Genomic DNA, 27,625 nt, shown 5'->3' on the forward strand with positions numbered 1-27,625 from the left:
CGTCGGCGCAGCTGGGAGCTGGTCGGAAGCGGCTGCACATGCGCACACGGTGGGAGCGCCTGACCGGAAGTGACGCGCGGGCGGCGGTGTCGGCGCCGGTTCCTTGGGTCGGAGCAAGATGACAGGCTGCCGAGGTTCGAGTGAGCGGGGAAGCGGGTGTACCGGCTAGCCGGGTCCGAGTGAGCGGGGCGAGGGGGGAATATCCGGGTCCAGGAGGGAAGTTGGGACAAGATCCCCGGGGCGGGTACCGGGGCTGGAATCTGGGAAGCGCGGCCGGGGATCGGTTCCGGGCGGTCGCGTCGTGTCAGCTATGGGGAGGCGGGCTGGAAGTCAGCTCTGCGGCCTGGGCGGAGGGTGTTTGGTGGGGCCAGGCTAGGCCGGTCTGAGGCGCTGTTTCCGCGGCCCGCCGCTCACTCAGCAGCGGAAGGAAGTTGGATGTGTGTTTGGGCTGGTGCGGTGGAGACTCTCTGTATCTAATCTGAAAATGTGGGCAGAGGGGAGGCTTCTCCTGTCCCATGTGTTTGTAATAAATACACACAGCAGCCAATGTGTCCATGAATCGAAAGCCCCTGCGCGTTTTGGCCTTGGCGGCGTGTTCGGCCTGCAGAGCCTCCCAGGCCGCAGAAGTCTGAAATGCTTTCCGCGTTAAATCTCACGTCCTGTCGAGCGCTGCAGACTCTTTTGATAGGACAGTTTTTTTGCTGCAAGGTGTGTTAGAGATCGAGTTTATTTACAAACTCCAACGACGACGACGCACTTTACAAATGCAGCTGTTGCAAAGAGGAAGTGACTGCATTATATTTAGCAGCCCGAACACTTTTAGCTTCAAAATTTGTAACTTTGCTGTATGTGATTTTTCAGATGTTGGAAGTTTGGTGGATTGCGAGCGAATATTTGCCGTCGTAATCGTCCTCGTTTTCTGCGTTTTTGTTGTGGGACATTTTGTTACCAGCGTGTTGAGATTTCTTGATAGAGGCTCAGATGAACGAGCTTTCAACATTACAATGAATTAAGCATTTTGGTGTATTTTAATCATTTGCTTGGCGCATTTATGTGCCGGCATATTTTCAGAATCTCCAACCGTTTCCTGTTTGTATCACATCTCAAAATGTGCTCTCTTTGCATAGTCGTCTTCATACAGTTTGGTAAATGGCAGGCAACCTTCAATGTCACATTTGGGAGAGGACAGCGGTTGCAATTTTATTAAAAGACCCAGGTTTGACCCCTATGGTGTGTTCAGAATATTAGTTTCAGCAAATAATTAAAAATTGTCACGTGCATCTTTTAAAAAAGATTATTTGAAGGACATGCAGCGAATCAAATCCGTTTGTAGTTTCACATGGGCACTTTTGCTGATGAAGTGGTTCTTCAGTGTCGTTGAGTTGGTTTTAGAGGTGGCACCTGTTGCTGAACCACTGATCGTCATAGTGGCACTTGCCACACCCAGATACCAGATGATGCCATTTTCTTCTGCCATCAGTTGGTGTAAATTCTTGTGTTTAATTTTTTGTTGTTAAAGGTATCTGAAATAGTTATTGCTAGACTGTGATCTTAGTATTTTAGTCAGAGAATTCAGATGAAATGTTAATTGATGTGCATTAAAATAGTGTATTTTGTAACTCACTAAAATTGCTCAATAGGCTTTATTCTAATAGTGGCAGATGCTTGAACCAGAGGTATGGGTTGCCAGATAGCATGAAGCATATTGTGTGAAGAAGCTTTATACTGTTTTGCCCTTTTCATTGGTTGAGCTGCAAAGCAATGATGAAGGCCAATTATACAGATATACATTTAAGCTTTTTTTCTTATCTTAGGAGCCTAGTGTCCTTCCACATTGACAACCCAAAACACTAGCCCAAATTTACTTTATATCATCAAATGTTCAGTGAGATTGGCTGCTCTGTGTTTTGTAGAAGTGAAGAAGAAATCATGAAACTGGGACAGTATGTTTTATATTGATGCTTCAGGTGCAGGATAAGAAAGTTGCGAAGTTAGAAAAAAGATGTATCTGTCAATATCACAGAAGGAAAAAGTGATTTTGAAAAGGCAGGTTGAGAATTTGGGTATGAATTATAATACGTAGAGTAGTCTGGTGCTTTAAATAGAATGCAGGACCTTAACAGTTCTTTTTCTTTATAAATTTAGAGTACCCAATTTTTTTTTCAATTAAGGGCCGATTTAACTTGGCCAATTCACCTACACTGCACATCTTTGGGTTGTGGGGGTGAGACCCAGGATGACACTGGAAGAATGTGGAGACTCCGCACAGATAGTGACCCGGGAGGGCAGCACGGTGGCCTAGTGGTTAGCACAACCGCCTCACGGCGCTGAGGTCCCAGGTTTGATCCCGGCTCTGGGTCACTGTCCGTGTGGAGTTTGCACGTTCTCCCCGTGTCTGCGTGGGTTTCGCCCCCACAACCCAAAAATGTGCAAAGTAGGTGGATTGGCCACGCTAAATTGCCCCTTAATTGGAAAAAAATAATTGGCTAATCTAAATTTATTTTTAAAAAAAGATAGTGACCTGGGATCGTACCTGGATCCTCGGTGCTGTGAGGTAGCAGTGCTAACCACTGTGCCGCCCTGGACCCTAACAGTTTTAATCTTAAAATTATACTTCTGTTGGACCGGTTATCTGGTCTCAGTGGGTTGCAAGTTAGCAAATGTAACACCACCATTCAAGAAAGAGGGCGAGAGACAAGGAACTACAGCGGGGAGTGGTGTAGTGGTATTGTCACTGGACTAGTTCTCCTGAGGCCCAGAGCCATGTTCTGGGGTCTCGGATTTGAGTCTGCCATGGCAGAAGGTGAAATTTGAATTCAGTAAAAATCTGGATGACCATGAAACCATTGTTGATTGTCATGAAAACCCATCTGGTTCACTAATGTCCTTTTAGGGCAGGAAATCTGTTGTCCTTTTCTGGTCTGGCCTACATGTGGCTCCAGATCCACAGCAATTTGGTTGACTCTTAAATGCCCTCATGGGTGGACACCAAATGCTGGCCCAGTGATGCCCACATCCCATGAACAAATAAAAAAAGGCCAGTTAGGCCTCAGTTGTTGGGAAATTACTGAAATCTAGTATTAGGAATGTCTCAATGTACTTATAAAATCATAGTATGATCAGATAACCTCCAACATGGTTTTATGAAAAGAAACTGGCATTTATTAGAATTTTGGAGGATGTAACTTGTAGGCTAGATAAAGGGGAACCAGTAGATGTTGTCTACTTGGATTTCCAACGGTTAAAACACAAGCTAAAGGCTCATGGAGTTATCATGGGTAGATGAGTGGTTAGTTAACAGGAATCAAAAAGTATGGATAAATGGTGCTTTTTCATGTTGGCAGGCTATGACTAGCAGAGTGCTGCAAGATTCAGTGGTTAGGCCTCATCTATTTACAATCTATTCATGCCTTAGCTAAAGAGACAGTGATATTTCTATTTGCTGATGATTCGCATTCCCACCTAGCTTTGTACTCTTAGACAGTCCCTCAGGATCGAGGATGACTTGCTTCTACTCTGGGGAGGTGATTTCTGCGGTGACTGAGAAGTCTAATCCTGGATCCGCAGACTCTGCCACAGGCTTGGCAGATGGTGCTTGATGAGGTGGTGGGTGGGACGCTCTGGATTCTGCGCGCTCATTTCGCTGTACACACCTAGCCTTCGAGCGCTGCACCCTACAACGTTCGAGCTGATTGACACCTTAGTGGATGCTTTTTCTCCAGCTTGTGCGTTCTAAGGCAATCGATTCCCATGTGCTGGTGAGGATGTTGCCCTTATTTAAGTAGGCTTTCCGAGTGTCCTTGTAGTGTTCTGCCTTCCCACTGATCGCCTGCCAGTGCAGAGTTCGGAGCAGGGCACTTGTTTTGGCAGTCTTGTGTTGGGAATGTGGGCAGTGTTGCCCACCCATCGTTGCTGGTCAAGCGTGACCAGTGCCTCGATACTGGGATATTGGCCTGGGAGGGGACGCTCATATCGGTACGCCTATCCTGTCAGTAGATTTGCAGGATTTTGCAGAGGTAGCATTGGTGATATCTCTCCAAGGATTTATTTAAAAATTTTTTATAATCTTTATTGTCACAAGTACATTAACACTGCAATTAAGTTACTGTAAAAAAAAAACCTAGTCACCACATTCCGGCACCTGTTCGGGTACTTAGAAGAAGAATTCAGAATGTCCAATTCACCTAACAAGCATGTCTTTTGGGACTTGTGGGAGGAAACCGGAGCACCTGGACGAAACCCATGCAGGCGCAGGGAGAATGTGCAAACTCCGCACAGGCAGTGACCCAAGCCGGGAATCGAACCTGGGATTCTGGTGCTGTCAAACAACAGTGCTAACCACTGTGCTGCCGTACTGCGGATTTGAGGTGTCTGCTGTAAATTGTCCAGGTTTCTGATGGGGAGGGCGGAGTCCGTGGCTGCTTTGTAGACCATAAGCTTGGTGCTGGGTTTGAGGCCTCAGTCTGCGAATACTCTGTTCCTCGGCTGGCCCATTCGGATCAATGTCTTCTCGCGCTGAGACGAGGCTCCAGAGGCATGGGAAGTGATCCACGTTGTCCAAGGGCTCACCGTGGATCTTAATGATTGGGGGGCAGTTTTGTGTGGCAGGAGCGGGCAGGGAAAGAACCTTTGTTTTTCAGATGTTTAGTCTGAGGGCCACCCTCCCATATGCCTCAGTGAATGTGGCGACAACGGTTTATAGCTCAGCCTTTGTGCGTCTGTGTGCACACACGCATCGCCTGCATTCCTCAGCTTGATGACCGAGGTTGGGATGGTCTTGGTTCTGGCCTGGAGGCGTCAAGAGGTTGAACAGTTTCCTGTTTGTCTGGTAGGTTAGCTCCATTCCAATGGGGAGCTTCGGGGTGCTTCAGGGTGATGGGGTGGATTGTTGCTGCAAGGAAGATGGAGAAGTGCGTTGGTGCGATGACACAGCCCTGTTTGACCCCTGTCTGAGCACATATTGGGTCTGTGGTGGTTCCGTTGGTAAGAATCACAGCTTGCATGTATGTCATCATGGAGCAGGCGGAGAATGGTCACAAATTTCTGCAGGCAGCCGGATTTGAGGAGAATACTCCACAATCCCTCAGAGTTGACAGAGTCGAAGACCTTTGCGAGATCAAAGAAAGCCATGTGGAGAAGTTGATCCTGCTCCCTACATTTTTCCTGGTTTTGTTATGCACTGAAATCATGCCCATTGAGCCCCTTGATAGGCGGAAGCCGCACTGAAACTCGGGGAAGAGCTCTTCAGCAACTTGGAGGTGGTTGAGGAGTATTCACGCGATGACCTTTCCCGTGGTGTAGAGTAGGGAAATCCCTCTGTAATTTCTGTATTCTGACCTGCCCCCTTTCTTGAAGATGGTCAATATTAAGACACCTCTGAGATCGCCGAGCATGCTCTCTTCCTTCCAGGCAATGGTGATGCGATTGTGGATTCTTGTGAAGAGTGTGTCACCCGTCACATTTTAGTACTTCTGCGGAGATTCCATCTGCGTCAGAGCTCTTGTTCTTTAGCTGTCGGATGTCTTTTTCAGCCTCACGGCAAGCTGGGGTTGCACTGAGATGGTAGCGGGTAGATTGTTGCGAGATGGTGTCAAGGACAGTTGTGTCGAAGGCTGTATCTTGGTTGGGGAAGTCCTCGTAGTGGCCCCTCCAGCAGGCATTGACTGTCCCTCTGTCTTTGAGCGCCTCTCTTAGTTTTTGGCTCTCAGTGGGGTAGATCCCTGGGTACTCGGTCCGTTGATGGTGTTGAAGAAGCCGCATGCATCGTGGTTGTCGGCGAATTGCTGAGTCACTTGCGCTTTTCCATCTGTTCTTTAGGTCGTGGGTTCTTTGTTGCTACCTCGGGCTTCAGTTGCCTGTAGACTTGTTTCCCCTCGCTCGAGTTTTGGTGGAGTCGCCAGCTCGGGAACCCCCTGTGCCCACAGGTGCTGACTATCGTGGCTTTTAAGGCGGACCAGGTGCTGTGGACGTTCTGCGGCTTTGGCTCGTTGGTCGTCGCTAGGTTAGCTGTGAGGCCCTGGCTGAGTAGTTCTTTTCCTCGGGGTCTTTGAGTTCAGCGACATTGAATTTCCTGTGGCAGGGTTTCTTCTGCCTGTGTCGGATTGGGGCCAGGGTGATGTAGATGATAAAACGGATTAACTGGTGGTCAGTCCAGTAGTCAATGGTTCCTGTCATGGCGCGGGTGATTTGGCTGTCTTTGTGGTCCCTTGCCCAGACTATGATATAGTCTATTAGGTGCCAGTGCTTGGAGCATGGGTATTGCTATGAGGTCTTCTGGTGGTTCACGGTGTTTGGGATGACCAGGTCATGTTCTCAACATTTTGCCAGGAGCTTTGTACTGAGAAGGGTACAAAGAGATACAAAGAGCTAGAGCAGGGACAGGAATGGTTGTTGCAGGTTCCGGGTTTAGATATTTCAGTAAGCTCAGGGAAGGTGGTAAAAGAGGGGGAGGGGTGGCATTGTTAGTCGAGGACAGTATTACGGTGGCAGAAAGGACGTTTGATGAGGACTCGTCTACTGAGGTAGTATGGGCTGAGGCTAGAAACAGGAAAGGAGGTCACCCTGTTGGGAGTTTTCTATAGGCCTCTGAAAAGTTCCAGAGATGTAGAGGAAAGGATTGCAAAGATGATTCTCGATAGGAGCGAAAGTAACAGGGTAGTTGTAATGGGGGACTTTAACTTTCCAAATATTGACTGGAAACGCTATAGATCAAGTACTTTAGATGGATCCGTTTTTGTCCAATGTGTGCAGGAGGGTTTCTTGACACAGTATGTAGATAGGCCAACAAGAGGCGAGGCCACATTGGATTTGGTACTGGGTAATGAACCAGGACAAGTGCTAGATTTGGAGGTAGGTGAGCACTTTGGTGATAGTGACCACAATTCAGTTACGTTTACTTTAGTGATGGAAAGGGATAGGTATATACTGCAGGGCAAGAGTTATAGCTGGGGGAAAGGCAATTATGATGCGATGAGGCAAGACTTAGGATGCATAGGATGGGGAAGGAAACTGCAGGGGATGGGCAGAATTGAAATTTGGAGCTTGTTCAAGGCGCAGCTACTGCGTGTCCTTGATAAGTATGTACTTGTCAGGCAGGGAGGAAGTGGTCGAGCGAGGGAACCGTGGTTTACTAAAGTAGTTGAATCACTTGTCAAGAGGAAGAAGGAGGCTTATGTAAAGATGAGACGTGAAGGTTCAGTTAGGGCGCTCAAGAGTTACAAGTTAGCTAGGAAGGATCTAAAGAGAGAGCTAAGAAGAGCCAGGAGGGGACATGAGAAGTCTTTGGCAGGTAGGATCAAGGACAACCCTAAAGCTTTCTATAGGTATGTCAGGAATAAAAGAATGAGTAGGGCCAGTCAAGGGCAGTAGTGGGAAGTTGTGTGTGGAGTCCGAGGAGATAGGAGAGGTGCTAAATGAATATTTTTCGTCAGTATTCGTGCAGGAAAAAGACCGTGTTGTCGAGGAGAATACTGAGATACAGGCTACTAGACTAGTAGGGCTTGAGGTTCACAAGGAGGAGGTGTTAGCACTTCTGGAAAGTGTGGAAATAGATAAGTCCCCTGGGCTGGATGGGATTTATCCTAGGATTCTCTGGGAGCTAGAGAGGAGATTGCTGAGTCTTTGGCTTTGATCATTATGTCGTCATTGTCTACAGGAATAGTGCCAGAAGACTGGAGGACTGCAAATGTTGTCCCCTTGTTCAAGAAGGGGAGTAGTGACAACCCCGGTAACTATAGACCAGTGAGCCGTACTTCTGTTGTGGGCAAAGTCTTGGAAAGGTTTATAAGAGATAGGATTTATAATCATCTAGAAAGGAATCATTTGAGTAGGGATAGTCAACATGGTCTTGTGAAGGGTAGGTCGTGCCTCACAAACCTTATTGAGTTCTTTGAGAAGGTGACCAAACAGATGGATGAGGGTAAAGCAGTTGATGTGGTGTATATGGATTTCAGTAAAGCGTTTGATACGGTTCCCCACGGTAGGCTATTGCAGAAAATACGGAGGCATGGGATTCAGGGTGATTTAGCAGTTTGGATCAGAAATTGGCTCGCTGTAAGAAGAGGGTGGTGGTTGATGGGAATGTTCAGCCTGGAGTTCAGTTACTAGTGGTGTACCACAAGGATCTGTTTTGGGGCCACTGCTGTTTGTCATTTTTATAAATGACCTGGAGAAGGATGGGTGAGTAAATTTGCAGATGACACAAAAGTCAGTGGAGTTGTGGACAGTGCGGAAGGATGTTGCAGGTTACAGAGGGACATAGATAAGCTGCAGAGCTGGGCTGAGAGGTGGTAACTGGAGTTTAATGCAGAAAAGTGTGAGGTGATTCATTTTGGAAGGAATAACAGGAAGACAGAGTACTGGGCTAATGGTAAGATTCTTGGTAGTGTGGATGAGCAGAGAAATCTCGGTGTCCATGTACATAGATCCGTGAAAGTTGCCACCCAGGTTGATAAGGTTGTTAAGAAGGCGTACGTGTGTTAGCTTTTATTGGCAGAAGGATTGAGTTTCGGAGCCATGAAGTTATGTTGCAGCTGTACAAAACTCTGGTGCGGCTGCATTTGGAGTATTGCGTGCAGTTCTGTTCGCCGCATTATTGGAAGGTTGTGGAAGCATTGGAAAGGGTGCAGAGGAGATTTACCAGGATGTTGCCTGGTATGGAGGGAAGATCTTATGAGGAAAGGCTGAGGGACTTAATGTTGTTTTCGTTAGAGAGAAGAAGGTTAAGAGGTGACTTAATTGAGGCATGCAAGATGATCAGAGGATTCGATAGGGTGGACAGTGAGAGCCTTTTTCCTCAGATGGTGATGGCTAGCACGAGGGGACATAGCTTTAAATTGAGGGGAGATATAGGACAGATGTCAGAGGTAGGTTCTTTACTCAGAGAGTAGTAAGGCCGTGGAATAACCTGCCTGCAACAGTAGTGGACTCGCCATCCTTGAGGGCATTTAAATGGTCATTGGATAAACATATGGATGATAAGGGAATAGTGTAGATGGGCTTTAGAGTGGTTTCACAGGTCGGCGCAACATCGAGGGCCGAAGGGCCTGTACTGTGCTGTAATGTTCTATGTTAGACGCAAGTGAGTACATAACAAAATGGCAGATGGGATAAAATGTGAGGAAGTGAGAGATTCACTTGCTGGTAAGAATAAAAGAACAGAATATTTTTTTATTCTGTGAAACTTATAACATCGACTTTGCCTTTATTGCAAGGTAGGGTAGAGTATAAAAGTAAGCACATTGCTCTGCAACCGGACATAACATTAATGAGACCATAACTAAGTACTGCGTGCAGTTTTGGTCTTATTTAAAGAGGGATATACTTGCATTGGAAGCAATTCGGAGAAGTTTCAAAGGGTTGATTCTTGGGATGAAGGGGTTCTCATGAGAAACGGTTGAACAGGTCTATACTCAATAGTGTTTAGAGGAATGAAAGGTAATCTTATTGAAAAATAAAAGAGTCGGGGGGGGGGGGGGGGGTTTCACAGGATAAATGCTTAGAAAATGTTTTCCCCATTCAGGTGAAATCTAGAACAATGGGATGAGTTTCAAAATAATGGATTTCCCATTTAAGAGATGAAGAGGAGTTTCCTCTGAGAGATGTAAAACTTTGGAATTCTATATCTCAGAGGACAGTGGAAGTTTGGGTCAATGAGCATACTCAAGGTTGAGTTAGACCGATTACTTTTTTTTTGATCTCCGCAAGTGAGTTCATAGTTATGGGAGCTGAGGACAGTGGAATTAAGGCCACAATTGGATCAGCAGTGATCATTTTGAATGACGGAACAGGCTCAAGTGGCCCAATGGCCTATTCCTTCTCCAAGTTCCTATGCTCTTGTGTTCAAAAGGACTTGGGTGTATTCGTACAAGGAACACAAAGTTAGCATTCAGATATGGCAAGTAATTCAGAGGGAAAATTGTATGTTGTCCTTTATTGCAAGAGGATTGGAATGCATGAATAAGAAAGTTTTACTACAATTGTGCAGGATTTTGGTGAGACAACTCTTGGAAATACTGTGTAAAGGTGTCCGCATATTGAAGAAAGGATATACTTGCATTGGATGCAGTGGAGCAGATATTCACTAGCTTGGTTTTTGGGATAAGAGGTTATCCTGTGATCAGAGACTGAGTAAATTGGGCCTCTGCTCTGGAGGGCTCGAGAGTTTGAAAGAATGAGTCAATTTCATTGAAACACAGAAGATTTTGAAGAGCTTGACAGGGTAGACACAAGAGGCTTAATCTGGTTTGGGAATCTCGAACACTGAGGCAACCTCTCAAAAAGAGATCAATCATTTAGGACTCAGATGAGAAATATGTCACTCAAAGGACTGAATCTTTGCAGTTCTGTACCCCAGAGATTGTGGATGTTCCATTGGTGAATACGTTTAAGACCGTGAATATATTTACAACTGAGACAGATTTTTGGTTTATAAGGGAATCTAGGTATATAACGATCAAACGGCAAAGTGTAGTTGAGACTGCGGAGCAGCCATAATTGTATTGAATGTGGAATGGGCCGAGGGGGCGTGTGGTCCAAGTTAAAAGACAGGACCTCTGGGGTTGTAATCTCGGGATTACTCCCTGTGCCACGTGCCAGTGAGGCTAGAAATAGGAAGATAGAGCAGCTAAATACGTGGCCAAACAGCTGGTGTAAGAGGGAGGGTTTCTGTTATCTGGACCACTGGGAGCTCTTCCGGGGCAGGTGTGACCTGTATAAGAAGGACGGGCTGTATCTAAACTGGAGAGGCAAAAATATCCTGGCCGCGAGGGTCACACGGGAGGGTTTAAACTAGTATGGCAGGGGGGTGGGTACCGGAGCAATAGGCCAGAAGGTGAAAATATTGAGGAAGAGCTAGGGAATAGTGCCAGTATGGCTCTAAGGAAGAGCAGACAAGGAGATGTTGCTTAAAACAGCGGGTCTGGTGGCCTGAAGTGGATATGTTTTAATGCAAGAAGTATTACGGGTAAGGCAGATGAATTTAGAGCTTGGATTAGAACTTGGAATTATGATGTTGTTGCCACTACAGAGACCTGGTTGAGGGAAGGACAGGATTGGCAGTATGTTGTCTATATGGACTTCAGTAAGGCTTTTGACAAGGTCCCTCGTGGCAGACTGGTACAAAAGGTGAAGTCACATGGGATCAGGGGTGAGCTGGCAAGATGAATACAGAACTGGCTAGGTCATAGAAGGCAGAGATGGAATGGAAGGGTGTTTTTCTGATTGGAGGCTGTGACTTGTGTTCCGCAGGGATCAGTGCTGGTAGTATATATAAATGATTTGGAGGAAAATGTAACTGGTCTGATTTATAAGTTTGCAGACGTCACAAAGGTTGGTGGAATTGCGGATAGCGATGAGGACTGTCAGAGAATACAGCAGGATATAGATTGTTTGGAGACTTGGGCAGAGAGATTGCAGATGGAGTTTAATCTGGACAAATGTGAGGTAATGCATTTTGGAAGGTCTAATGCAGGTAAGGAATATACAGTGAATGGTAGAACCCTCAAGAGTATTAACAGTCAGAGAGATCTAGGTGTATAGGTCCACAGGTCACGGAAACGGACAACACATATGGAGAAGGTAGTCAAGAAGGCATACGGCATGCTTGCCTTCATTGACTGGGGCATTGAGTGTAAGAATTGGCAAGTCATGTTGCAGCTGTATAGAACCTTAGATAGGCCACACTTGGAGTATAGTGTTCAATTCTGGTCGCCATTTTACCAGAAGGATGTGGAGGCTTTAGAGAGGGTGCAGAAGAGATTTACCAGGATGTTGCCTGGTATGGAGGGCATTAGCTATGAAGAACGGTTGAATAAACTCGATTTGTTCTCACTGGAACTACTGAGGTTGAGGGGTGACCCGATTGAGGTCTACAAAATTGAGGGGCATAGACAGAGTGGATAGTCAAGAGACTTTTTCCCAGGGTAGAGGGGTCAATTACTGGGGGGCATTGGTTTAAGGGGCAAGGTTTAGAGGAGTTGTACGAGGCATGGTTTTTTTACACAGAGGGTAGTGGGTGCCTGGAACTCGCTGCCGGAGGAGGTGGTGGAAGCAGGGACGATAGTGACGTTTAAGGGGCATCTTGATAAATACATGACTAGAGGGATACGGACCCAGGAAGTGTAGAAGATTTTAGTTTAGACAGGCAGCATGGTCGGCACAGGCTTGGAGGGCCGAAGGGCCTCTTCCTGTGCTGTACTTTTCTTTGTTCTTTGTTTGTTGTCTACTCCTGTGCTGATTTATGTTCTCCGAGGTCTGCATTGAATTCTGGCTTGAGATATTGTGGCGAGTTCATGTTCTTGGATCATTGGCTTGAGTTCTGGGTGAATGCAAGTTTTGTAAATTGAACAATTCTGAACCAAATGAGTGCTGATAGACTTGTAGGGAGGATAGAAAGTGTAGTAAGAAGGATTTAAAGCAGTAAAGCATTGCAAAGGGAAACATAAATAAATACAGAAGCATTAACATATAGAGAAAGGAAAATATTAATCACGGGGGTAGAATTAAGCAAGATAATTAGGACCAGTAGATTGCAGTTACCAAACAGTGGCAATGACTATGCAAGACTTTGGTCATATTCCCTACAAATTAGGTTAAAAGGTGATCTGATTGAGAGGTTAAAAATGGAGGGAATTGACATAGTTTAAACTTTGTTTGTAAATTCCAAGCACTCCAGACCATTGAGCAGCATGATGGAGGTTCTTAAAAATAATATAGCTACGTTCAAAGTGAGTATTAAAGGATATAGCTAAAGTGCAGAAATTTGAATCAGTAAAGAGCAGCTGGAACTCTTAAACTCTTGTCTTACCACTCTTTTTTCCCCCCCAATTTAAAGTGTCATTTTGGAAATTTTAGTTTCTTGACAGAACAAAGTGTTCCCCTCTTTCCTCCAATTTACTTGTTTTCTGATCTGCAAAATCCTTTTGAAAGTTTGTTACGCGAAAGGTGCCATGCAAATGAATTTCTGTCATTTTTGTGAATTTAGATATTAAAGAATTATTTGTATGCTAATGTACTGGGTCACCTGTAATAAATAGCCATTGCCTGGATAATGCCAGTTTTACAGAAACCATTTGGGGTGGCTCACCTGTCTTCAGAATTAAGTGGATATCCGTTGTGCTATATGTTGTGTTTTCATCTTTGTTTAAAAATGGAGTGTTTGGTAAATTGGGTGGGTAGTTATTTTAAAAAAGAAAATTATCAATGCTATTTGTTCATAAATTAATGAAGCAGTGATAGCTGGAAGCATTAATATTTTTGGCATGTGGGTGATATTTCTGGGAGGTAATGTAGTGATGTGGCAGCAACCATTCTGATTTGCCAGCCTGTGTTTCCACTCTGTAATTTGCCTGCACAATTGTTTTTTTTAAAATTTAGAGTAACCAATTCATTTTTTTCCAATTAAGGGGCAATTTAGCAGGGGCAATTTAGCATGGCCAATCCATCTACCCTGCACATCTTTGGGTTGTGGGGGTGAAACCCACGCAAAAACTGGGAGATTGTGCAAACTCCACACGGACAGTGACCCAGAGCCGGGATTGAACCTGGGACCTCAACGCCGTGAGGCAGCAGTCTAAACACTGCACCAGCATGCTGCCCTTTTTGTCTGCATAATTGGTTGTGACTTTTTGGAGACTGCTGTGTGTGATGCTGTTTGATTATTTTGAGAAACGAGAGCAGTTGGATAATGATTATTCTATTTGTTTTCTACATTGATCAGTGACTACATGGCAATGCAGCTGAGGTTAGGAACTTGGAATAGGAAAGGGATCTCTTGTTGGTGCTGTCAGTTATAATTTGACGCAGCCTTCTACTGAGATTGTATAAACTCAGTTGGAGAGGAAGCCTACAGTCGATGCTGTTGCTTGTCTTGAGAAAAGGCTTACTTTTCAGCTCACAAGCTTTCTTAGTGCGTCAGTCTGTTTCTTCCATAAAACAATTTCCAATTCGTAGTAACATTTTATGCAGCAGAAATTCTTGAAATTTATGGTTCCATGGCTGCCCAATATTATAAAATAAAAGCAATTGAACTTTTGGCATTTTCACTTTCTAGTTGGGCAAATATAGTACTAAAAGCTAATAATCAATAATAGAGAATTTTGTCTCTCCAGTGTCCTCACTGATATTGGTTCTTTGGGTACTATTTACTTTATCAGCCAAAGTTGTCATCCTTTGTGTGAGCCTAACCAAGAAAGTTATGTCAAAGTAATGAGGTCCTTTCTTCTCAATTTCACCTCTTCTTTCATAAATCTCTTCCCATTTTTGTCGTCCCGGGTTGACATTGCGAATTGGGCATGTTTTTGTACAACTCATTTTACAGGAATTGTCCAATCTTTGGAAATAATACTTTAATTTAAAAGAAACTCAAATCTTAAAGATGTAAAGTTAGTAGAAGCTGATGTAACTGTTCAGCTTTGACATTAGGGCTCGAAACGCGAGTTCTTTTCTCTCCCTACAGATGCTGCCACATAGAACATAGAACAGTACAGCACAGAACAGGCCCTTCGGCCCTCAATGTTGTGCCGAGCCATGATCACCCTACTCAAACCCACGTATCCACCCTATACCCGTAACCCAACAACCCCCCCCCTTAACCTTACTTTTAATAGGACACTACGGGCAATTTAGCATGGCCAATCCACCTAACCCGCACATCTTTGGACTGTGGGAGGAAACCGGAGCACCCGGAGGAAACCCACGCACACGGGGAGGACGTGCAGACTCCACACAGACAGTGACCCAGCCGGGAATCGAACCTGGGACCCTGGAGCTGTGAAGCATTTATGCTAACCACCATGCTACCCTGCTGCCCCCTAGATCTGCTGAGATTTTCCAGCATTTTCTCTTTTGGTAACTGTTACAGATATGAGTCGAGCCAATATTTATTTGGCATTCTTATTCAAAATTGCAACCCTTTTTTTTTTCCATTTAAATCCGAGACATCTGAGAGGGGCGGCCGATCTGTCATGGGTCCTTTTCCTCTTTCGCCTCCTTGACAAAAGCTCTTTGCAACCCTTTTTGGATTTTTGTTAACCTCCTAGGTTGCAGATTGTTTATTTCTATTAATTGACATTTTTAATCTGTTTACCTAGTACGAGTCTTGTTGGTAGTTACCTTGATTCACATGTCAGCATAATAAATTAGGTGCAAATTTTTGTACCACCATATCATATCTGTCATTAAAACAAAACCTATCTGATGCACAATACCCAACAGCTAGAACACCGACTTGAAAGTAACCAAGACAATGTGCAGAAGGTAGAGAAATATTGCACAAATAAACATTGCATCAACTTGTGTCAAGAGGTACAAACTGCCTGTGACAAAGGAATAGGATCAAGAAGGCACTGCGTCCTACCATCATCAAAGTTACATTCCTGAAATTGACAGATGGTGACGTACTCCCCTACAGAAGTAAACCGATGTACTGCTGCATTACACTTAACTGTAAGCTGTACACCTGTGAGATTGGCATCTTCCATTCTGCTTGATGCTCTCCCATCACTTGCTGGTATGGTCGAGTACGATGAAGAACTCACATCACTTGGGCTTGAATAGGCCATTGATTCCTTGGCAACAGGAAGGCTCTCTGCAAGGATGAAATTCCAGCTAAACTACTGTTGCAAAGAAAGTCCCATTTAAAGCCACACCTTCATTTTTGTTTTATAAATTTAGAGTACCCAATTAGCTTTTTCCAATTAAGGGGCAATTTAGCATGGCCAATCCACCTAGCCTGCACTTTTTCTTTGGGTTGTGGGGGCGAAATCCACGCAAACACGGCGAGAATGTGCAAACTCCACACGGACAGTGACCCAGAACCGGGATCGAACATGGGACCTCAGCGCAGTGAGGCAACAGGACTAACCTACTGTGCTGCCCCAAAGCCACACCTTCATGACCTCTTGCTTCTCCATAGGTTATATTCCACAGGACATGCGTAACACAATCACCACATTACACAAAAACTAACTTAACATAGGCTGCTGCAACAACTACAAGTGCACCTCATGCTGTTGTGTCACTGGGAAGGTTTTTGCTTAGTTTATGCTTAAAAGTCTCCAACTACTTGAATCTGAGTGTATCCAGAAGAGCACAGTGCAGATTATATGCTAGCAGTTCCACAAAGAACATCATGATCTCTATACACCAGCTACAAGGAAGTGTGAGGAGAAAGATATACATCATTACCTTTTGTGGAACTCACTAAAGCATTCAATGCCATCAGCGAGGACTCCAAATTTAGGGGAAAAATTGCCTGTCCACCAAAGTTCCTCTGTCTCATTGGCTTTTTTCATGTGCTGTACAGTTTGACAGCATCATTTCCCATTATTTCTGGGTGCAGAATGGAGTGAAACAGGGCTCTGTCCTAGCCCACACTTTGGTATTCTCTATGCTCCTGTCCCTTGCCTTCCCTGCAGATAAGGAAGGGGTTTACATGCATATTAGGCCAGACAGCTACAATCTGTCCAAACTGAGAGCTAAGAAACATTCAGCATAATTTGATCAGCAAACTCTTCTACACTACTGACGATGTGTTATTTGCCCACATAGAAAGTTAGCTACAGAGACTCTTCGACTATCTCTCCCATACCTGTAACCTGTTCTTCCTTGCCATAAGCATCAAGTAAATGGTGGCTATGAAGCTACTCCCGTCCCTAATGGATTTGCATAGCCATCATACATAGATGGAAGGATGTCACTGCCGATAGTATAATTGCAGGATTATATTTTTATCTTTTAAATCCACTGGAACCCTGGATTGATGTCACTGAGTATCTCTGATTTTCATCAAATGTTGCATAGGCCCCACGATGTGGAATTCCCTTCCCACAACTTTCCATCTTATTTTCCTCCGAAGACACTCCTTAAAACCTACCTCCTCGACCATGTTTTTGGCATTGTTATCTAATGGTCCAGTGTGCTGGGACGTTTTGTTCAATCAAAAGTGTAATATAAATTGTTTATTGTGATTGATGTTGGTGACTCCCACCGCTGTTCTAGAATGTAGGGAATTCTGGAAGTAAAAACAAATTCATCCACCATCTGTGGTCACCTCTTAGACTCTTAGGGTGTAGGCCATCAGGTCCAGGGGATTTTTGGCTTTTACTCCTGTTAATCCCTCTAATACTATTTCTTGTACCAACCTATTACTTGTCATTGGCATCTGTCCATCCTGAATGACAGTGGAAGGTGCCACTTCTGTATTAAACCTCATCTGTTGAGGTTGTAGAGGCCAATTCTTGAGTAGCAGTCACTTTCAAAGCTGGCAGAAATCCTTCATTTTCACCTTGGTTCCTTGTTACGTCCAGTTTTGTATCTTGTCTTCATGTTAGGAGACAAAACAAGCGTTTGCTTAATGTCTCTGCAATCTCCATATTCCCCATTATACCGTCTCCTGTTTTGGCAACTAGGGTATTTTCACAGTAACTTCATTGCAGTGTTAATGTAAGCCTACTTGCGACAATAATAAAGATTATTATTATTGTATGCGGAATTGAAGAGGTCGAGAGTTGATTGTAAATGTGGTGCAGGGTGGGCAATAACACTGCAATCCTCTGCAAACTGTAGATCATGTATATCCATGGTGGTTGTGTCTTCCATCTAGATGGCATTGTGACAGAGACGAGTGAGGCAGGCAGATAAAAAATGTTGTCTCCTGGGCGCATGCCTCGCTAGGTATACAGTAGAACAGGCCGCAAGCTGGAAAAAGGAGATCTGGTGAAGAATTTTAAGGGGACCCTGGAGTAGTACAACACCTGGGCTCGAGCGAAAACGATTGCGATTGACTGAGGCTATCGGTGGAGTCATGATGCTCATTGTCCCGCATGGGACCTGAGGAACTAAGTCCAAAGGATAAGTAAATGAAGTCTTGATGTGAGCAACGATCGGTGAACTTTGGAGACCTCAGCTGGAATACCATTGCGGCCATACACTTTATTGCTTCTGATCTGTTTGGTTGCATGTTGCTGTTGTCTCATTGATAGTGGTTCACTCATGGATTCTTTCACAGCATTCTGGGGGATGGCCTGAAGCATATCAAATCAAATCTTCATCAACGTCACAAGTAGGCTTACATTAACACTGCAAGAAGTTACTGTGAAAATCCCCTAGTCGCCACACTCCGGTGCCTGTTCAGGTACACTGAGGGAGAACTCAGAATGTCCAATTCACCTAACAAGCGTGTCTTTTGAGACTTGTGGGAGGAAACCCAAGCAGATGGGGAGAACGTGCAGACTCCACAAAGACAGTGACCCAAGCCGGGCATTGAACCTGGGACCCTGGTGCTGTGAAGCATCTGTGCTAACCAATGTGCTACCATCAGCTGCCACTCTGGATTCACAGTTTAGTTGTTCAAGATGTCCTTTTCAGGATCGATAGATGGCATTGTCATCCTTGAAGATAGATATCAAGTGAGCGAAGGAGATTTTGTCCATTTGACCATGGTCTATATCTTGACCTTGAAGTCTTCAAAACACCCATGTCATGATGGTCAGCGAACTTTTGGATTCACAGGCTTTCTCTTTCCACCTCATGTCCTTATCTTCTGAAATTGCCTTTGGGTATCAGCCTTGAACTGTTGTAATGCTGCCTTCTTTACATGTAACCTGGACTGTTCTGCCAGGCAATGAAGGCTACTCCTTTTTGTTCTAGGAAGTTACGTATTGCAACATTGAACCAGCCCTGGTGATGATTGCGCTTAAACCCAATGGTCAACAGGAGCCGAGTACAGCTGACTTTGTTTGATCCTGCTGTTCCAAACAGATGTGTGAACATTTTCCAAACTGGGCTTGATATCCCTCTCTTCAGTCAAGCTGCTTTAGAGCTGAGATATTAATCATCTTCTAGGACATTTGGGCTTTGCAATGTTTTGGTGGATGTTTGTCACTGATCAAGCAGGTTGAAGATCTGTCTATTGGGCATCCGTCCCCTGCACGGATCGAATGATAAGGACAGCACTTCGATCTTTGAGCCGAACAATGACATAATGGATATACTAGTGCTATGGTGTCGGAAACATCCACGCATTTTATTTTTGCCCTTCTGATAGAAGGACATCAGTTATGGTGAGGCCATACTGAGCACACTTTGTCAGCAGGAGGACTCCATTTGCATTGCATTGACTTATCCCACCCTGTTTTTTTGTAATGGCTCCAGACATCGGAGTCTTGCCCAACCCTGACGTTAAATGCCCCCAGAAGGATCATAGTTCTTTGGATGGCAGTGAGGACATCATCCAAGTCAGAATAGAACTTTTCCTTCTGCATTGAAGTCCATGGTCGGAACATAAACACTGATGACGGTGACATATTGGTTATGACTGAGCTCAAGGTGAAGTGTCATGAATTTTTCATACATTTTCTGCACTCAAGATCCAATTCTGGATGGCAAAACCAACTCTGTAGACATGAGTGCTGTTAATTTTTCTGTTCCATTTAGAAGTTATCTTCCTCCTGCTTGTTCTATCAGGTGCCCCTCCCCAGGAAGGCGGGTCTCGTTGAAGACCGTTTGATATCTTGATATCCCATGTGATACGATTGCAGTTCTGCTTTCTGGACTCTTGAGATTATCCAGAAGTGTAACATTCCTAACCAGGAAGAAGTGGGACAGCCTTGCTGTGCAGAAAGGAGGAGTCCAGCTAATGACATCTGACTCACAGAACTTGTAAAGTGTGTTATAGGCCAGGGCCTAGAAACTCCAAAGTGTATTATGAAGCTCACCAAACCTATATCTTTTATGTAGAATTTGGCTAGGATGAATACAAGAGCCTTAATTTCAGGTGTGATTCATCAGACTTCCTAGGCGCGATTATCAAAACAAAGTTTATTGTAAGAATGTAGTTAACATATATAAAACAGTTAGCAAGAAGTTGGTCTCCATTACGAACATGGAAAAACACACAGCAGCTACAGTAATCTATTTATATAACTCTTAATGAATCCCCCTTCGTAGCTGTTCCAATTCAATATAAAATCCAATAAACCAAAACCCCTTTCAAGGGCGTGGCCCAGCATACTGTAATCTCACTTGAATGGGACTGGTCCTTTCCCTGAGATCCAGCCTCCAACCAGCAGATTCAAAACTCCTTCCGGAAAGCAACTCTACCTTTAAAGTTACCAAGGCAGTTTGTCACACCCAATGTGCTTTCAGTTCACTGGAGCAGCTGTAAAAAGAAAACAGAGAAGCACTGCTTCTCTTCTACAGTCCAAACCAACAAACTGAAAAGGAAACCAAAACACTGAACCCCCTCTCACCTGACAGCCATAGCCCAGCTCCACCCACAAATGACATCACTGAAGCCATGCTCCAAGCCATGTGGTCAAACAAACCTTTCCTAAAGGGACACTCACATGACAAGTGATTAACATAAAATGTCCCAAGCAGCGTTATGAAACAAATTTCAACACTGAGTTACTAAAGGCAATATTCGGGTAAGAGGTCAAAAGGTTGGTCAAAGAAGTAGGTTTTAAGGACTGTTTTAAAAGGGGGAAAGGTGGTGAGACAGGTTTAGGGGGGGAATTGGAGAGTTTGGGCTGTGTCAGCTGCTGGAGTGGTAGAATTAGAGATACTCGGGAAGCTAGAATAAGAAACACGGATATCTGAGGATAGTGGGGCTAGAGGAGATCGGATATTGGGAGCAGCGAGGCCATGAAGAGATTTGAAAGCTAGGATAAGAATGTTAAAATTGAGGTGTTGCTCAGCCAGGAGTACAGGGATGATGGGCTAATGGAACTTGGTGAAACTAAGGACACAGGTAGTAGTTTTGGATGACCTCTGTAAACTTGAGAATGAGAGGCTGGCCAGGGGCACATTGGAATAGTCCAGTTTAGAGGTAATCATAGAATTTATAGTGCAGAAGGAGGCCATTTAGCCCATTGAGTCTGCACTGGCTCTTGGAAAGAGCACCCCACTTAAGCCCACGCCTCCACACTATCCCCGTAACCCAATCTCCCCTTTTTGAACACTAAGGGCAATTTATCATGGCCAATCCACCTAACCCGCACTTTGGACTGCGGGAGGAAACCGGAGCACCCGGAGGAAACCCACACAGACTCTGGGAGAAGATGCAGACTCTGCACAGACAGTGACCCAAGCCAGGAATCGAACCTGGGATCCTGGAGCTGTGAAGCAACTGTGCTACTGTGCTGCCCTGAGCAAAGAACCCTTAACAAAGAAATATATGAGGATTTTATCAGCAGATGAACTGAGGCATGGCAGAGATGGGCGATGTTATGGATGTGGAAATAGCCGGTCTTGGACATGGCATGAATATGTGGTTTGCAGCAAAGGGGCAAATATTACATCAAAGTTCTCAACATGGATGGAGTTATTGGCGGGGGAGCAAAGCACCACACGCTGCAAGCAGTGAAAATACACACCATTGTAGTAATATGCGTGGGATTGTGTAAAACCCACTCAGAAATTACTTTTCACTGCAATAGGCCCATGTTTACTATGTATTACATTTGGCAGACTGAAATGTGAAGTGGTTTCTGGCTTCAATTACCAGAATGTGGTTATGAAACTGCTAGATGTTTAGGTTGCGCAAGATTTATTACAAATGTATATCACTGGGAGTACCTTCCGCATTTGTATATTTTATGGAACAATGTCAACGCATTAAGGATATAGTAAAAATGACATTTTATGTTAATAGTTAAAGTTCAATTTCTGTTAATTCAATCGTAAACACTATTTTCATACTTTAAAATGTGCAGACAAAACTTGATTTGCCTAGTTTGTACTGTTGCATTTGGTAGATCATATGGATATTTCTAACTTAATATGCAAGAGAAGATAGTTGTGGTCCTTCGATGGAATTTCTTTTTGGTCACAAATGTTGATGTTGCCCTATCGTGCAACAACTAACAATGTTTTTTTTATATTGGACAGTTCCTCGCAATTTTTGTTTGTTGGAAGAGCTTGAAGAAGGCCAGAAAGGTGTAGGTGATGGAACTGTGAGCTGGGGCCTCGAGGATGATGAAGATATGACACTCACACGATGGACAGGAATGATTATTGGGCCACCCAGGGTCAGTAACTTTGCAGCAATGTAGGAATTTGAAAATGTAAAATGTGTTATATCTTGAAGAGAAAATTATACTCGTGTTTTTCCACTTTCCAGTGTTGATTGGGAACAAATTTGGCTGTAATGATTACTGGAAGGGACCCTTTCCAAAATACCCATGAACTCCAAAAAATGGCTGTAATCTATTGTCATATTATGTAATACCTTAATGCTTGTGCTGTATTGATACTGTAAGCCTGTGGGTAGACGGTTCAGAGGTAGATATTTGCCATTTTATGGAAATTTTGGGGTCTCGGTGTATTCATCTTGGTGAAGCGAAGGACCATCTGAAGGAAGTCCATCCTTAGCTGTGGAAAAACTATCTTCTTTTCACATCTAACGTACACTAGCGTTTTAAAGATGGGGAGGGGAGTGGTATAATTGAAGGATATGTAGATTGACATGCTCTGAGGCAACATTCTTGTAAATGCTGGAACATTGATACTGGGCATGGATCTTGACTTGCCACTGAACAACAGGAAAGCATCCAAATTGCTTGAATCTTTAAAGCCCAGTGTTATCCACCAAGTGATCTTTACTAGCGTTAAGTAGCACATCATTGCAGCTGGATGTTGCTGAGCTGATTCTACATATAGGGGAAGCAAAGATCCAATAGGTGAACTAGTGATGGAAGGAAAGATTGGAGTCTTTGATCCTTGACTGTTCCTCTGTGTTGCTCAGGTTTATCTGAAAGGAAATAAAGGTGTTAGCATTGGGTTGTCGGTAGTGAAATCTGAAGCAGTTTCCAACTGAGCAGTTTAAAAACCTACCTGTTTGCCACTCAGTTGCAGTTGACATAGTGCCTGGTGAAACTTGATGCAAAAGTCTTTCAGGATCATGCTTTATATGTCTGCACTCCTACTTTTGCATTTGCTGTATGAAATATTACAAATTCTAATGTTCTTTTTCAGACTTGCTTTGAAAACAGAATATACAGCCTGAAAGTAGAGTGTGGAAGTAAATATCCTGATGTAGCTCCAACTGTTAGATTTGTAACAAAAATAAATATGAATGGGATAAATAATTCCAATGGACTGGTGAGTAAACTATTATCCAGTGACTGGCATGTTGGCAATCTAAGATACATTTACTTTTTGCCTTTTGACCTTTCTCTCTCAATTTCTTCTGACTCTCCAATCTTTTTACCTTTAATTGAGTTTTGCTGCATGTGGTGCAATTTATGTAGATGATCAGCATGTATGCTCGGCAGTTTTGAAGACCAGCTGTTCAGAATACATAAGTGGAAGTGAGGATGAGTTTTTAGATAGGGCGAAACTGTTACCATTGGTGGATGCATCGAGAACCAGAGAGAACAGATTTAAGGTAATTGGTGAAAAGCAGAAGTGATGTGGGGAAAAAACATTTTCACACAGCGAGTGGTTACGGTCTGAGATGTACTGCCCGAGGGTGTGGTGGAAGCAAGTTCAATCCAGGCATTCTAGTGGGGAATTAGATGACTATTTGAAAAGAATCATTGTACAGGGTTATGGGGAGAAGCTAGGTGAAATGCTCATTGAGAGCCGGTGCGACACGATGGGGCTACTTCACTGTGATAATTCACTGTGTCTTGCTTTCCAGTGTTCATCCCTACTAATTTGTGAAAAGACCATGTATTTGGCAGTGCAGTGATGCAGCTTTAATGAAGTAGAGTAACAGTTGAGATCCACATCAGTGATGCTAGGTGATGCCGCTGCATAACTGTTTGCTTTAATTGTAATTCTTTTGTCCCCTGCAAGAACTGGCCCCCACTCCCATTAACTATCAACTTGGCTCAAATGGAGGTGTTCTTATTTAATTTCGATTCATCCCTCATTCCAATATTTTAATAAGCAATCAAGCTGGCATTCTATTGCAGTACAATAAAGTGCTGCAATGTTGGATTTGCCATATCTGTATGGAATGTCAAACCAAGGATTCAGGTAGGTATTTAAAAACCCAACTGTACATGAAAATCAGGCTCTTTCTCCTGACTAATATTCTTATCTTAACCTGCAGCACCAAAACAGATCATTTGGTAGTTTGATTTATTGGTGCTTGGGACATTGTGGTGCATAAACGTTTATCTATAGAAGTTACTGCTCATCAAAAAATGTGTGAAGTTGATGAGATTTTAAGGTGTGATTAGGTGATATAGAAATGCATTTTTTTTACTAACTAGTACAACCACTGATATATGGCAAATGGTAAATCCTTTGTAACTCTCCACCTAAAAAAAATGAATATGCTAAGAAATTTTGGGTCTTTGCGCCATTATATTACCAAGGATTGTGAGATAGGGGGATGCTGATGCACACAAAACAATTGCAGAAGTTATTTTTGGGTAACTAATAATTAATTCCCTGCTATCTGTTGTGCATGTTTTTTGGTAAGCAGGAAAGTGATGGGGAGCTAGTGCACAGTTACAGAGGAAGCAGTACAAGGAAGCCTTTCTCATTTCTCTCCATTTGCCTCAATGATATAGTTGTAATTAGGACATTACATTTGAAACAACAAACTTGTGTCCTACCATTGGCACATGTATAGTGTGTATGAATGACCTAGGCTTGGATGTACAGGGCACAATTTCAAAATTTGCAAGTGGCACAACTTGGTGCTATGAACTGTGACGAGGATAATGATAGGCTTCAAGAGGACAGAGGCTGATGGAATGAAGGGAATGAGATTGAATGAGCAGATAAAATTTTATGCAGAGAAATGTGAAGTTAGTACATTTTGCTCAGAAGAATGAGGCAAAACAAGAGTACACTTCTAAAGGGAGTACAGGAACAGAAGAGAGATGGAGATGCTTGTGCACAAATCATTGAAGATGGTGGAACACATTGAGAAAGTGTTTAAAAGGCATATGGGACCCTGAGCTTTATAAATCTAAATATAAAAGTAAGGAGATTATGTTGAACATTTATAAAACACCGGTTTGGCTTTAACTGGCATGTTGTCTCCACTTCTGGGTGCTGTATTTTAGGCTGGGTGTGAAGGCTTTAGCAAGGGTGTTGAAAAGGTGAAAGTATGGGGAGAATGCTGGAGTGGTCAGCCATGATGTCAAATAGTGGAGCAGGCTCAAAGAGCCGAATGGCCAACTCCTATTTTCTATGATTGTGGAATGGTTTCGGAGATGAGGGACTTCAGTTACACAAATTGATCAGAGAAGCTGGGGTTGTTCCCCTTAGATATATTTGGTAGAGGTTTTCAAAACCATAAAAGATCTAAACAGAACAGGTAGAGATAAACATTTTTTATTAATGGAGGGGACATCGATTTAAGGTATTTGGCAAAAGAAGCAACGGTGATATAAATTAGCATCTGGAATGCACTGCTTGAGCGTGTGGTGGAGGCTGACTCGGTTGTCGCTTTTGAAAGGGAATTGGTAAGCACCTAGAGAAAAAGTGTAGGTAGGGAATGGGTGGGGCACGGGGTGATTGGTGGGTCGAACTGATTTGCTCTTAGAGAGTTGGCATGGACACAACGGGTAAAACAGTCTCCTGTGCTGTGATCATTTCATGATTCTGTATACTGCTGCATCATTGTGATTTCCACATTCTCACCAAATCTCATTGTCGCTCTGCTGATAGTACAATGGAATCGATGAGCCACGGCCACTGCAGTGTGAACCTAATATTGCTGGGATCAAAATTTGGACCAAAGCAATAGATATTGGTGTACCCCTTTGTAGGCTATTAATAAAATGCAATTCCTTGATTAAACCACCTGTTAATCTGTGAACAAGGTTTGACTGTAGTCAGCTAAATAATTTCTCATGTTGATAAATTAGACAACTACATTAAGGATTTGGAATAATTACAAAAAGCTCATCTGAATATGTACTGGCAGGCACACCGTGGCCGAAATTAATTCTATATGGTGAGATTTAATATGTTGAGGTTTTGACTTGAGTCGGCAGAGCTGAAATAGAATAATAGATTTATTCAGTCCTATCAAATAATGTATTTTTCATTAACATTTAAATTCATTTTGGCTAAATTTCTGAATATCCGATCAGAAAATGTCACTTTCCTTTTAGAATCCTAATTCAGGAGAAAAAAAACCTGCAGCAAGTTTTTAAAATGTTGAATATTAAATGTTGAATACAACTCGGTTAAGCTTTCATTCTTGTTGAAAATCTCCTGACAATTTTCAAGGATAAATTTAAATTTGCTGACTCTTGGTTACTTTACTTTTAAACCATGACCGTGTGCCTAATTGTTGGTTGCCTATTTTAAAAGAAAATTTTAAATTGTACTTTTGCATTTTACACAACATTTTTCCTTCCCTGCAGGTGGATTCACGTAGCATACCTGTTCTATCTAAGTGGCAAAATTCCTATAGTATTAAGGCTGTACTTCAAGACCTACGACGTATGATGACATGCAAAGAGAATATGAAGATTTCACAGCCCCCTGAAGGACAAACTTACAGCAATTAATTTTAATGGATCCAAAACTTTCTCTCTCTCAAAAGCCTCACTTCCTATTCATGTCTTGTCAATTTTCCTCAATACTAAATGCCCACAAAAAAAATGACCTGGATGTCTGTAAATCTTGAAATGTATGGCCACAATAATGTTTTGAACCACAAATAAATCCAATAGTGGTGCAGAGTAACTTATTCTCTCTTATCAAGGCAATGATGACATCGGTGATCTAAAAGCCATTTGGAATCTTAGCTTTTACTTGGATGGGGGGGAGGGGTAAAGATGAGGGAGTGAAACCAAGACGTTTATTGCCTGATCATAGCAGATATATATGTTACGCAAGATTATTGGTTAATAAAGGCAGTAGTTGGTGTATATAATGGCATGCTCTGGAACTTCTCGATGGAAAAAGAGCTGTATTAAAAGAAAACTTTAGAATGTTGTGTATGTTATGCAAACTAAACTCATTCAATAAGAATTGTTGGAAGTTTTTGCTCATTATTTTGCTGCATTGTGGTGCAGATTAATTGTGACGTCAGTGTGTTGAGGATTGTTTTAATATTTGTATTTATGAAAATGACTTTCTGTTCAGCAGCTCTTGTGTATCAAGTAATATTGCGTTTGTTTACAGTCTGGTTCTACCAAAACACGCATTTAGAATTTGCGAGAAAAGAATATCGTGTATAGTTGGGACTTCCTAAAATTAAAGCTAGTCTTGAAGATGTGAATAAGATGCAGAAAGATGCTCTTCGTTTCAGTCTCTGAATTGGGTAATTATTGTTTTATTAAAAAAATGTAGTGGTAAAATCATTCAGGTGGTCATAGTTTAAGAACTTTTTATTGATTTCAACAAAAACTTAATCCTCACCTTTCAAAAGCATTTTGTTTCCGGAGGGCAAAATGACCTGGCTAGTGAATATACTTGGCTGTCAAATTTTCCCTTTAGAATACCATAGAAAAATGATAAATCTCTGACTAAAAGCTGCTAATGATCCTGTCAAAAGAAAATCGGGTGGAGTACAACTACCTGAAGTTTACTTTCTCTTGTGAGAGTATCTCACAAATTTGCTGTAATTGATAAGACTGTTTCCCATTCAGGTTTGTGAAAAAACTCAAGGTGGGTGAATTCATTTAATAAACAGTAAAGTTTAAAA

The 27,625-nt window shown here is 43.1% G+C and overlaps 1 protein-coding gene across 3 annotated transcripts; it reads left to right on the forward strand.

The window, feature by feature from the left end:
• Nucleotides 1-27,625, forward strand: ube2v2 (ubiquitin-conjugating enzyme E2 variant 2). Of its 3 annotated transcripts, none has more exons than XM_038809312.1 (4): nucleotides 1-134; nucleotides 21,889-22,028; nucleotides 22,975-23,100; nucleotides 26,337-27,625. In XM_038809312.1, exons 1-4 carry the CDS (start codon nucleotides 119-121, stop codon nucleotides 26,481-26,483), a joined length of 429 nt encoding a protein of 142 aa, XP_038665240.1. In that variant the 5' UTR covers nucleotides 1-118; the 3' UTR covers nucleotides 26,484-27,625. The 3 variants fall into 3 exon arrangements, with proteins under 3 accessions (XP_038665240.1, XP_038665239.1, XP_038665241.1); XM_038809311.1 differs by having other exon boundaries at nucleotides 104-140; XM_038809313.1 differs by lacking the exon at nucleotides 1-134 and adding an exon at nucleotides 157-179.

This window comes from Scyliorhinus canicula, chromosome 10 (assembly GCF_902713615.1).
Source record: "Scyliorhinus canicula chromosome 10, sScyCan1.1, whole genome shotgun sequence".
Lineage (NCBI taxonomy): Eukaryota > Metazoa > Chordata > Chondrichthyes > Carcharhiniformes > Scyliorhinidae > Scyliorhinus > Scyliorhinus canicula.